The sequence below is a fragment of the Lithobates pipiens genome, unplaced genomic scaffold (assembly GCF_037356315.1).
Source record: "Lithobates pipiens isolate NorthernLeopardFrog02 unplaced genomic scaffold, aLitPip1_a1.2 Scaffold_8, whole genome shotgun sequence".
NCBI classification, from domain to species: domain Eukaryota; kingdom Metazoa; phylum Chordata; class Amphibia; order Anura; family Ranidae; genus Lithobates; species Lithobates pipiens.
The window spans coordinates 684998118-685010773 of record NW_027507903.1 but is presented as its reverse complement, the minus strand read 5'-3'; the positions used below and the strand labels follow the sequence as shown (position 1 = coordinate 685010773).

Genomic DNA, 12656 nt, shown 5'->3' with positions numbered 1-12656 from the left:
ATCTGTTGGGCAGCAGTCAGAGCGAGTCTGGAGGATCTGTCGGGGGCCAGTCAGAGCGAGTCTGAAGGATCTGTCGGGGGCCAGTCAGAGCGAGTCTGAAGGATCTGTCGGGGGCCAGTCAGAGCGAGTCTGAAGGATCTGTCGGGGGCCAGTCAGAGCGAGTCTGAAGGATCTGTCGGGGGCCAGTCAGAGCGAGTCTGGAGGATCTGTCGGGGGGGGCGCAGTCTGGATGTCAGAGGGGCACCAGATGTTAGGAGGACTGATGGGGACACCAGATGTAAGGAGGGGCTCCACTGATGGAGACACAGATGTGAGGAAGGCTGCTCTGATGGGGCACCTGATGTAAAGAGGGACTCTGCTGGGGGCACCTGGTGGCAGGCAACATGGCTAGTGACGCGCTCATGGCTCCCACTGATTCTGCATTATGGTGAGTTTAATGATTTCATTTTATATTACAATGCAATAATAGAAATAATGCGCTTCAATCATCCTGACACCATAACAATCATGCGCCAGGATGATTGAAGCACTAACACCAGGTATTCGGAGTAGATTCGGGGGGGGGGGGGGGGGGGCCTGCTGTCCTTCCATCCCGTATTCATCTCAGACTCTAACCACACACCCTTTGAGCCACGCCCGTGTAAGCCCCACCCACTATTTTACGTGAACCAAGCTGCATTTTTGCCTTTCCCTATGCCACGCCTATATCCACCCCCTAATTATAATACAACTCCGCCTACTGTAAAAAAAAAAAAGTGTCCCAACATTTTTTTTTGTGATGTTGGCAACTATGTGAATGCAGTATTCCAACATAACCCCAAACACATCCAAAAGGACCACCGTCTTGCTAAAGAGAGGCCCAGGAATGAGAGGAGCGAAGCGGAAAGTAGGTAAAGGGCCTGCATGACAGTGAGGAAAGGGTACAGCAAGGGTTAAGTTAATGAGGAGGGAGGTGTGTGTGTAAAAGTGGAACATTTGGGGGAAGTGCCGCACAAGACCACCAGGTAAAAACTGATATATTTTCTGAAGTTTGTTATTGATGGTTGAAGTTTGATACATGTTTTATCTTTTGTAAATAAAAGGCTGCTGTGGCCGGTTATACCCCAAAAGAAAGTGTGGTCTCATTCTTCTAGGTAAGAGGATGGGGAACAGGTGTGGGGTGTAATGATGGGACAGCAGGTTGGGTAAAAGGAGGTGTACCTCTTATCTGCACAGGTCATGAAGCTGAGGGTAAAGGTGATGGACTGGCCAAGCATGTCTCCAGACCTAAACCCTAATGATCATCTGTGGGACATCCTCAAACGGAAGTTGGAGGAGCGCAAGGTCTCCAACATCCACCAGCTCTGATGTCATCATGGGGGAGGGGGGGGGGGGGGGGGGAAGAGGACTCCAGTGCCAACCTGTGAAGCTCTGGTGACCTCCATGCCCAAGAGGGTTAAGGCAGTGCTGGAAAATGATGGCTGCCACACAAAATATTGACACTTTGGGCTCAATTTGGACATTTTCACTTAGGGGTGTACTGACTTTTGTTGCCAGCGGTTTAGACATTAATAGCTGTGTGTTGAGTTTGAGGGGACAGAAAATTTACACTGTTATACAAGCTGTACACTCACTACTTTACATTGTAGACAAGTGTCATTTCTTCAGTGTTGTCACATGGAGAGATGGAAGAAAATATCTACACAAATGTGAGATACTGTATGTGGCTACGACTTCTGCCTTGAGAAGTTTATTGGAGAAACCTCCATAAAAGACAGGGCCAAGACCAGGTGGGTCTCATGCGGCAGACTTCTGCCCTATGATAGATATTTAAACCTATACTGTATTACCATCTATGAGTATAGAAAGACAAGCCACAGAAAAAGGATAATTTTTTTTTTATTTCTCTACAGACAGTACATATTGTGGCTTTTTCAGAGACTTCACAATGAACACTGTACACACAGTGACTACCAGAAGACTGAGACACCCGACAGCCACCAACCACCAGAGCTCTGCGGGGGCGGGCTCTTCCTTCATCACTGCAGCTACAAGGTCATCTTGTTTTGGCCCAATCACAAGCAGAGGTCCCAAGGTGGTCACCGACTGTTCCTCTCCCATGTTAGGTTCTCCTGTAGGACCTAGAAAGTCAGAACACAATGCAATTAAAAGCTTTCAGGTGATAACTCAGCTACCAATCAAGTGTGCAGAAGGTGTCCACTGTAAGCCTTCAAATTGTCATGTCAACCAATTTGAAAGAATAAAGCAGAGGGTTTGACCCCTTAGAGAAATCCAGCCTGAGCTTTTTAGGCTGGACTTCTTCCTCTCAATTAGTTTTGCACTCCTGTGACCCGTTTTCAGCGGAGAGTGGTCTGAAGTCCGCTCTCCACCAATGTCACCGCCATCAGTCAAAGCAGCACATCATCCCGACTGCCAAGTCTGGATCTGCCAGCTGCCTTGATTGATGGCAGCTCAGTGAGCCGATGAGAACGGAGAAGTAGAACAGAAACAATGCTGACTGTCAGCATTGCTCGGGGAGGAGAACCGAGCCATCAGCGGTGTTTAGTGGCTCAGTTGTCAGTGCAGCATCCACTGAGGCAAGCATGACTGGGGGGGGGGGGGGGGGGCGGGTCGTCTATGGGGGATAGAAGCAGCAATATGAAGGCCATTCAGGTGATAGCCTCCCCCCTCCATTTCCACATCTGTCCCTCAGAACCCTGTTCTATTGTCCGGGGGCCATAAAAATTAAAAAAATTAAATAAAAATCAGGGCCAAGTGGAATAACCCAAGCCAGTCAGGATCCCCCTCTCAACCCTCCTGTTGTAATGCTACAGGAGGCAATTCATTCCCCACACCACTATTGTATGCAGCAGCTGCATGGTCAAGACTCACCGTCCAAGGCTTCCCTCTTCCCAAAGGCTCTCGGTCTTCCAAATCGGCTCCTTCCTCCTGTCAGACCAGTGGGGTTGCTGCAGGTGCCTGGTGTCCCACAACACTGGCAGATACTGCTGGGGCCCTCAACTGCAGACCAGCTGGAGAAGAGAACTCAATGTCAGTATGAAAACCTGCGTTTTTGCTTTTTTTTTTTTTTTTTTTTTTTTTAGACATTGCACTGGAAGCTTGGTGAAAACCCAACATGGTATGGTAGTTTGACATTTATCTTGAAAGGACTTGTGGCTCAACCCTCCAGATGCAACTATAGTTCCCTCCAGAGGGAGGCCTGTCAGTCTAAGGTGTGTAGTTTGTAAACTTTAAGGGGATAAGGGACCATATCCAAGAATTTTCTGATGAAAACTGCATCATTAGCAGTAATCAGGACAGGTTTACAAAAAAAAAAAAAAGTCACTCTACACAGTCCCCACAAATGCTTAATCTACAAGCTGAGGTCTGTAGACATGGACCATAATGTTTGTTCTTGGATAGAAAACTGGTTATGGGGCGTGCCCAAAGGATTGTGTATAATAACGTATACTCAGAATGGTCTACAGTGGTTAGTAGGGTACCCCAAAGCTCTGTCCTGGGACCAATTCTGTTTAAAATTTATAAATGAGGGTGGGATAAATAGCTTGAGCTCAGAGTTTGGGGATGACAAAAACATGTAGGGTAACACAGCAGGATATAGAAACTTTAGAAGATGACCTGAATTAGTGGGGTGGGCTACTGCATGGCAAATTACATTTAACATTGATAAACTTAAGGCAATGCAGTTGGTGGTAAAGATAAAAAAAATGCAAGTTACTGGTGGGGGGGAACCCCTAGGGCAGCTATTGTGAACCTTGGCACCCCAGATGTTTTGGAACTGCATTTCCCCATGATGCTCAACTCCACTGCAGAGTGCATGAGCATCATGGGAAATGTAGTTCCAAAACATCTGGGGTGCCAAGGTTCACCATCACTGCCCTAGGGGGATGCCAGGTTGGAGAAGGATCTAGGGCAGTGATGGCAAACCTTGGCACCCCAGATGTTTTGGAACTACATTTCCCATGATGCTCCACTACACTGCAGAGTGCATGAGCATCATGGAAAATGTAGTTCCAAAACATCTGGGGTGTCAAGGTTCACCATCACTGATCTAGGGGGTCCTAGTAGACTGAGAAACATGCAGTGTCAAGCTGCGGCTACCAAAGCCAGCAGAATATTGGCATGCATCAATAAGGGAATTTACTCTAGAGATAGACAATTATTCTGCCACTTTATAAAAGTCTGGTTCAGCCACATCTGGAGTATTACTTCCAGTTCTGGTCACCAATCCTCAGAAAGGATGAGCAGGGAGAGAGTCCAAACAAGGGCAACTAAATGAATATGGGGGACTGGAGGACCTCAATGAGGAATGGCTACAAGCGCTAAATGTATTCTCCTTGGAGAAGAGATGGTTGAGAGCAAATATGATAGCGATATACAAATCTCAATGGTGATCCCAGCCCTAGTACGAAACTTTCCAGTCTCAGGTTGTATAAGAGGACACGGGGGCCACCCAATGAGACTGGAAGAGAAGCGGATTAACCTCAAGCCGTGTAGGGGGGTTTCAGTCACGGCGGTAAGGATGTGGAACCCTTCCACAAATCAGTGGGAAGTATGGATAGTTTAAAACCTCTTGAATGCTGGGCATCTTAGCAAAAATACACAGGGGATATGGGGAATGATTCTCTACACAGGTTGAACTTGTCTTTATGCACCCTTATTAACCATAACTATGTAACCATGCATACAGTGGAGATGCATCCTTTGTCCAGTTTACCATTATAATTGAAAGAAAATTCAAAATTTGGCTGGCTCCAAAAAAGTAATAAAGTAGAAATCTTCCAATAAGGGATACTAGTTCAAGTGACACCGAGGTCCCCAAGGAATTCTTCATTTGAGATCTAGAGCCTATACTTCTACTTGGTGACAAATTGATCCCCTTGGAGGGAATTTACAGCTGACCACAGAGTGTCCAAGAAGCAGATTCAGAGTACCATGCCCATAATTCTGATCATGCTGGCACATGAGATCTTGTAGACCAACTTTCAACCCATTAGGCTACTTACCTGGCCAGCCATGTTACCAATGTGCATGGTATGGGAAGAGCCCTACAAGAGGATTCCCTTTGTACTATTACATGTTTACATTATCGTTTTAGGATTCCACCATGTTAAGTCCATAAAGTTTGTCCCAGTCACTGGTTACTAGATCCATGCAGAAGTGATTATAGACAGAGGCTATGGGAAGAGCAGTGACCCATGGACACCCAACAGCCATTTTAATAGTCTTACCCGTTTGTGGCTTTACTATAGGAACAGGCCTTGTTAATGGGATCTGGGACCTGGGTGGCAGCAGCAGCTTTCAGGTAACAGGTTAAGTAGATCTGGAATAGAATATTTTAATAGGTTAAACATTCGTAGAAGGCACCAATCTGTGCAACCAATTTAAAAAGTCCTCACCAGAGATACATCATTCTCTAGGAACCGGAAGGCATCCACTGTGAACTGTAGAGTGTTTGTCTGGACCCTTGGGGCGATGAAGGCTGAGGAGGAGTCAACTTGTGTTCCATCCACCAGACACCTGCAGAAGATGGCAACTTACAATTTAGGTCATAGCAACCCCCCCCCCCCCAAAACAAAAAAAAATAAAACCCCCATACCCGTTGTCTGTAATGATGTCATAACTTGGAGAAGAGGTGGCATCAGGAGATATGGTGGCCACACAGCGGTTCACATACAGGATCATCTCAATTTGGTTGTGAGTATCCACAGAGGCCTGTATGTAGAGAATATCCCCCAACTGATAGATGGGAGAACTTCTGGGACCACTCCAATCCTCTGTATATATAAAAAAAAAAAAAAAAAAAAAAAAAAAAAAGTGGGATTAGTAAAGGCCCAACATCTACCCCCCTCCCGATCAACCATCTTCCTCACCAGTCATCAGGACCAAAGAGAAGGACAACCTTTCTTCTAAAGACACAGTGGTGCTGAATGGAACCCACGTTGGCCTAATGGCCTGGCTGCTCACATTACCGTGCCTACAGAGAACCAGATCAAGGCGAGTAATGAATCAAAGGTAGTCATTTAATGTCACAAAATTTATATTACCAATTTCCTGTTCACTGACTTGTGAAATATAGGGTCAAATCCTGGTTACAATTGCACTAGCCAGCATGTTACTAAAGCATAGCTGTCTGGTTGATTCCATTCCTGGTGAAGGACAGTAACAAGAAAGAGCCAGATAATGAAGCCACGATCTGGACATGATCCCTGAACCTTTAAAGTGATTGTAAACCCTTACAGACCACTTTTTGCTACAGGCAAGCCTATGATAAGGCTTACCTGTAGCTACCCAGAATATCTCCTAAACCTGTACGGTTTAAGAGATGTTGGCACATGCAAATACAGGGGAGGTCATTGGCACTGAATCAACGGCAGTACGTGCCGTTACCGGTGGCTCCCGTGAGCGGGAGTGATGTTATTGCAGCTCCGGCCAATCACAACACCGGAGCCTGCAATTCCCAGAAGAGATGATGGATCGCTGCAGGGGGCTTTGATCTAAGTTAAATCCTAATGATCTAGTATGCTGGCTCATTATGCTTTTGTCATCTTGTAGGTTTTAGCCATTTTCCCAAAGCGGGTTTGCCACCACTTTGAGTAGGAGCAGCCGCCATATACGTGTCCCCAGATTCTCTTTAGAACCTCATTAGGCCAATACATCTTCATGATTACCCCAACATTGCCAAAAAAGGGACATTGTAAAGACTTCAGGGAAGGTAAAGGGAGCCCCCGCCATCTTGATCATGACGGTCTCTAAAGTTAAACTTAAAAAAGTATCCACCATTGTCAATGCAGATCCTCCCATGATCACTCTTAGCCCTTGTACACACGGTCAGAGAATCCGTCGGAATGTGTCCTATCGGACCGTGTCATCGGATAATCCAACTGTGTGTTATGCATCGGACCGATTCAGTCGAAATATCCGTCAGACCCAATTTTCCAACATGTTGGAAATATTTCCCGACCAACTGGGCCGATCGGACATACTCCGATCATGTGTAGAGACTTTTGATTGGACCAAGTGCCACGCATGCTCAGATCAAATTCCTACATCAAAGCTATTGGCTACTAGCCTGAATGTAGTCCCATCGTAACGAAATTACGTCATCACGTTCTGAAAGATCGGATTTTTCGCCAACTTTGTCCGACCGTGTGTATGCAACAGTTTCGGACAAGATCCGACGGGAAAAAATCAACGTATTTGGTTGTGGAAATCTCCAACCGTGTGTACAGGGGCTTAGTAATAGTGATGGACGAACGTTTCGCCCGGCGGTCGTTTCGCGGCGAATTTCCGACATTCGCGGTCCGCACGTTCGAACGCCTTTTTCCGTCGTTCGCCGCGGCGGACTTACGTGTTTAATGTATACAAGAACTTTAACCTTTGGTGACACGTTTATCATGTGATACAGGACAGCCAATTGAGACATGACAGCACATGGACACTTGGACATTCCCCCTAACCTATAAATACACCCGATCCGGTGGCCATTTTACATTCTTTCTTCTGTTACGATAGGGACAGGTTCCTGTGTGGAGTAGGGAGAGATAAACCACTAGCTATTTGGTACACAAAAGTTCTTTTCAGGACTGGTATAGGTGTTAGGTGTTGATAGGTTTGCTGTGCTGCTGATTCTTGCAGCAGCCTGAGTGTCTTTTGTTAGTTTAGAGAAAGGGAAAGGACGGTGTGTGCTACAGGGACAGCCAGATTAGTCTTTCATCATCATCATCATCATCATCATCATCAGCTGTTACTATCAAGGTCCACAAAAGAGCTGTTCCAGTAACCACTAATCGTTCTCTTTTTTTGCCAATTTGTATAGGGACAGGAAGGAAGCAGTGTTGTCAGGCAGTGAGGGTAATTTTAAAGACTTGCTGTTATTATTAGTTCCACAAAGGTTCTTTTCAGGACTGGTATCAGTGGTACAGTAATAGGCTTGTACATGTATAATATTCTTTCTTCCAAATATAGAAAGGATATTATACTTGACTGCTGCCCTTCTGCTGCAGTCTGCTAAACATTCACAACTCACTTGTTCCACAAAAGTTCTTATAAGGACTGGTAACTTGGTATAGGGTGCTACGGTACATAGGCTTGAGTGCGGTACAGTCTGCTGTTCTGTAAGGACCGCTATCGGTCCACAATAGATAGGGTTGACGTGCACCACTGCTGACCGCTGCCCTATACTGCAGCAGTCCTTCAGCGGTATAGGGACTGACGTACAGTCTGCTAATCACTAACACACAACCTGCTTGTTCCACAAAAGTTCTTATAAGGACTGGTAACTTGGTATAGGGTGCTACGGTACATAGGCTTGAGTGCGGTACAGTCTGCTGTTCTGTAAGGACCGCTATCGGTCCACAATAGATAGGGTTGACGTGCACCACTGCTGACCGCTGCCCTATACTGCAGCAGTCCTTCAGCGGTATAGGGACTGACGTACAGTCTGCTAATCACTAACACACAACCTGCTTGTTCCACAAAAGTTCTTATAAGGACTGGTAACTTGGTATAGGGTGCTACAGTACATAGGCTTGAGTGCGGTACAGTCTGCTGTTCTGTAAGGACCGCTATCGGTCCACAATAGATAGGGTTGACGTGCACCACTGCTGACCGCTGCCCTATACTGCAGCAGTCCTTCAGCGGTATAGGGACTGACGTACAGTCTGCTCACTTCCTTGACCCAAAAAAGCACACCGTACTATATGCCCCTACCCTCCTCTTTGAAGAGGTTGAGCGGTGTCATATTTCTACTGGGGCTGCTTATGATATCCCTGTGCTGTGCTGACTTCCTCCTGGGGGTTCTTATTATGAAGGGATCACACTATCCCTGTGCTGTGCTGACTTCCTCCTGGGGGTTCTTATTATGAGGGGATCACACCATCCCTGTGCTGTGCTGACTTCCTCCTGGGGCTGCTTACGGTGCTGCTGTCAGTGCTGTATGTCACGGTGCTGCTGTCAGCGCTGTATGTCACGGTGCTGCTGTCAGCGCTGTATGTCACGGTGCTGCTGTCAGCGCTGTATGTCACGGTGCTGCTGTCAGCGCTGTATGTCACGGTGCTGCTGTCAGCGCTGTATGTCACGGTGCTGCTGTCAGCGCTGTATGTCACGGTGCTGCTGTCAGCGCTGTATGTCACGGTGCTGCTGTCAGTGCTCTGTATTACGGTGCTGCTGTCAGATGCCTCTATCACGGTGCATGTGTCATTCCGGTATGTCACGCTGCTGGTGATCATCTCCTGCACCCTCTTCTTTGCCTACCCTGGTCCCTGACCTTCCCTCTCCTCCATTGCCTTCATTAGCTCCATAGTCCTGAATTGTTAGAACAATTTCCCAAATAAAATAAAAATGCTTGTAGTTATCGATCCCAAATTCACCTCATACATGTATTATGTCATTGTCCAGATGGTGGGACTACGTTTTACCCCCTAATAATTACCACGTGGCCGCAAATTCGACATGAAGGTTTGCAAAGTTCGCCTCCCATTGAAGTCAATGGGGCCCGCGGCGAACGTTCGGTTTCGCGAACGTTTGGGTCCGTTCGCATTTCGCTTTCGCGAAACGTCCCGTCGGAAGTTCGTCCATCACTACTTAGTAATGTTAAATTGGTCATTATTGCAGTAGAAGGGTCAGGTTGTAGACAGACTCCCAAGAGTAGTTAAAGTACCTAAAACAAAAACACTTAAACCCATATTGTTAAGATGGACTACCAACACACCAACCAGGAAAATAAATGATTGTTACACAAGTACCACATCCCAAATAGCACTGAGGGATCTCTGTAAACTGACATTTTATGGCTTGTGTGTATGTAAAAAAACGTTGAATGCATTTAATTTGCATGTCCTATGGCAGTACTGATCCCATTTCCCCAACCCTCCTACAAATTTTCTTCCTGGAAAAGAAATGCATGGAAATCTCTTGACAAGGACAGATGGCAGAAAAACCCAACAAGGGGCTTAACCTTCCCCCACTCTGTCCAAACTTAGACCAGATGCTGAACACCAGCTGGGACCCGCATGGTGCTTTAGTGTAAAGCTCATCCAGTAGTGTTGACTCACCGGTAGTAGAAGCACATTATGGGGACCACAGCTGGGTTGGTTCTGATGATTGGAATGGAGGAGGTTGGGTTGTAGGTCAGGTTGGTGGTGTAGATTAGCCACTCTTGAGTCATCTGTGCAGAGAAGAGGAGAATGATACAGACCAACATGAAAGCTGACATTGTTTGGGTCACTTCTGAGACCAGGCCCCAAGCGCACCATTGCATGGCCCCCCATCTTGCAAGGCCAGGCCCAAAAAGACCTTGTTGCCCAGAAAACCCAACCAAAGAAAATTCCCAGCTCAACATACCAACCAGTATGCAAACAACCAAATTAGCCTGCCTAGCAGTTATTAGAAGCAGGTTTAGTTTGCACACATTTGCTATATGCTGGTGTCCAGTGCGCCGCTGTGCCTTTGAGGGGTGGGCTCTCCGCAGGCTTACCTGCCCTCTATTACATAGCAAAGTGTTTAGCCTCTTCCAGTCTGAGGCTCTCTAAGGCCAAAGATAACCGACATCCTTCTGTAAGTAGTGGGTGCAAGACACGCGCGCAATTTTTAGGACTGCGACATTGTGGCAGAAAGAGTAGACACTTGCCAATTTTTGGATCAGTGACATTTATACAGCAATCAGGGGTATAAAAATGCAGATTACTGTATAAATGACACTGGCAGGGAAGGGGTTAACACTACGGAGCGATCAAAGGGTTAAGTGTTCCCTAGGGAGGCATTTCTAAATGTGGGGTGGGGGGGGGGGGGGGGGGGGGGAGTTCGATTACTGTTCCTGATTACTAGGAACAGACGATCACTCTGTAATCCCCTGACAGAACTGGGGGGGGGGGGGGGGGAGATCTGTTTACATTGACAGATCCCCGTTGAGTGATCGTGGGTGGCCGGCAGACAGAGTGTATCCCATACCGCCCCCCAACATTTGAGGGGAATGAGGGACACCTACTAGCAAATGCATTTAGGCATAGGACACCTCCTGCCACATCCCCTTAAAGGAGAATTAACCACAAAAAAAAAAAAAAAAAAAAAAAGTGCATTTTATAGATCAGACCAAAATGAGGGACACGTGAGGGGGAAAAGAGGGACCGTGCCTTGTAATCAGGGACAATTGGGAGCCATGGTATCCTATGAGGGGCACCTGTTCTGGTGACATTCGGGGGGAATTCTATTGCTTCAAGTTTTGGCCACAGGATAGGAAGAGATGGGACATAGTACCCAACAGAGGTTCTAACACTACCATACCCTATCCAAAAATGTCTTCAGTTCTAGCTTGACCTTCCCAAAGAGGAGCTTTAAAGTTGGTTAAAAAATTGCTGTACACTCCATAAAAAAAATAAAAAATAAAAATAAAGGGGGGGGGGGGCCCATATGAATCAAGGCAGATCCAGCTCAATTGAACATCAGCTACCGGGTTCATTAGGAAGTAGGTGGTTCCAGGTGAGTGAAGCCAGAAAAGCAGCAGATAAGATTCTTTACACAACAGACTACTGGAAGGTGGGGACTATAGGGGGGGTCCATTAACTAGAATACACAGGGGAACATTTTAAGATTACCTGCACCATGTTGCCGCAGTCCTGGAGGTTGATCTGGAAGGTGACAGTGGTGTCTGTACTCTGGGGGTTGGGTTTGCAGCCTTGGGGCCCCAGGCTCAGGTCAGAAGGTTTGACCAGCTTCCCAATTCCATAGAAATCCCTCTGGACATTGACCACCATGTTGTCCTCGCCACATTGGATGCTGATAGGGGAGCTCCCAGGCTGAGGCAGATCTCGTGGAACCCCACCAACACGTCCAGCAAGTGAACCCCTAGAAGCCCCAATACCCACAACAGGGCGATTAGCATTCCAGTCTCTGGAGCCCCATCTAGAAGAGCCCTGGCCAGGTAGAGCCCGGTGGTTGCTTCTCCACCAATCTGACTGGCGGCCATGTCTCACCAAGACTCCATCACAGCCAAACCCTGACCAATAGGCCACAGCCAGGAGCAGCACCCAACCACCCTTCACCAGAAAATCCATCCTGCCCATAAGAGACACAACACAATGAATGAGAGAGAGAGAGAGCTGTCCTTTATACCCCTCCCACCAACCACTGATACCCCCAGCTGGGGCAAATCATCACCACACCCAATGGCTGGGACTATACATGATGGATGGGAGATTGAACCAATAATGGAGGTCACTTCATCCCCCTGGAGATCCACCAGAGAAGATGATTAGATTCATCCTCATACTGGAATCAGATGGGAGAAACCAGTCCACATGGAGTGTGCTACACAAGCTGCATGGAGGAGAGGAATCTCACAAGGATGTACAATGATTGGATCACATACAACTGATACTACACCATAATACTAATGTCACTCACACCAACAGGAGAGATTTATTGTAGGGTTCAGCAGCACAGGGATGGTGGGAAACCCTCATAATGGGCACAGCAGATGTACAGATCCGGGAACTCAGTGCAGGGATGATGGGAACCCCTCATAATGGGCACAGCACATGTACAGACCTGGGAACCCAGCACAGGGATGGTGTGAACTCCTTATAATGGGGACAGCAGGTGTACAGACCATTGACCTCAGTACAGGGATGGTGGAAACCCCTCATATTGGACACAGC

The 12656-nt window shown here is 47.1% G+C and overlaps 1 protein-coding gene across 1 annotated transcript; it reads right to left on the bottom strand.

Annotated features, from left to right (window-relative positions):
- Positions 1–1863: 1863 nt before the first annotated feature.
- LOC143962170 (zona pellucida sperm-binding protein 3-like) lies at positions 1864–12062 on the bottom strand. Its single transcript, XM_077471498.1, has 8 exons — positions 11595–12062; positions 10056–10168; positions 5874–5977; positions 5600–5777; positions 5400–5520; positions 5232–5323; positions 2872–3011; positions 1864–2120 (listed from the first exon to the last, which is right to left on the bottom strand). Exons 1-8 carry the CDS (start codon positions 12060–12062, stop codon positions 1879–1881), a joined length of 1458 nt encoding a protein of 485 aa, XP_077327624.1. The 3' UTR covers positions 1864–1878.
- Between the last annotated feature and the right edge of the window lie 594 nt (positions 12063–12656).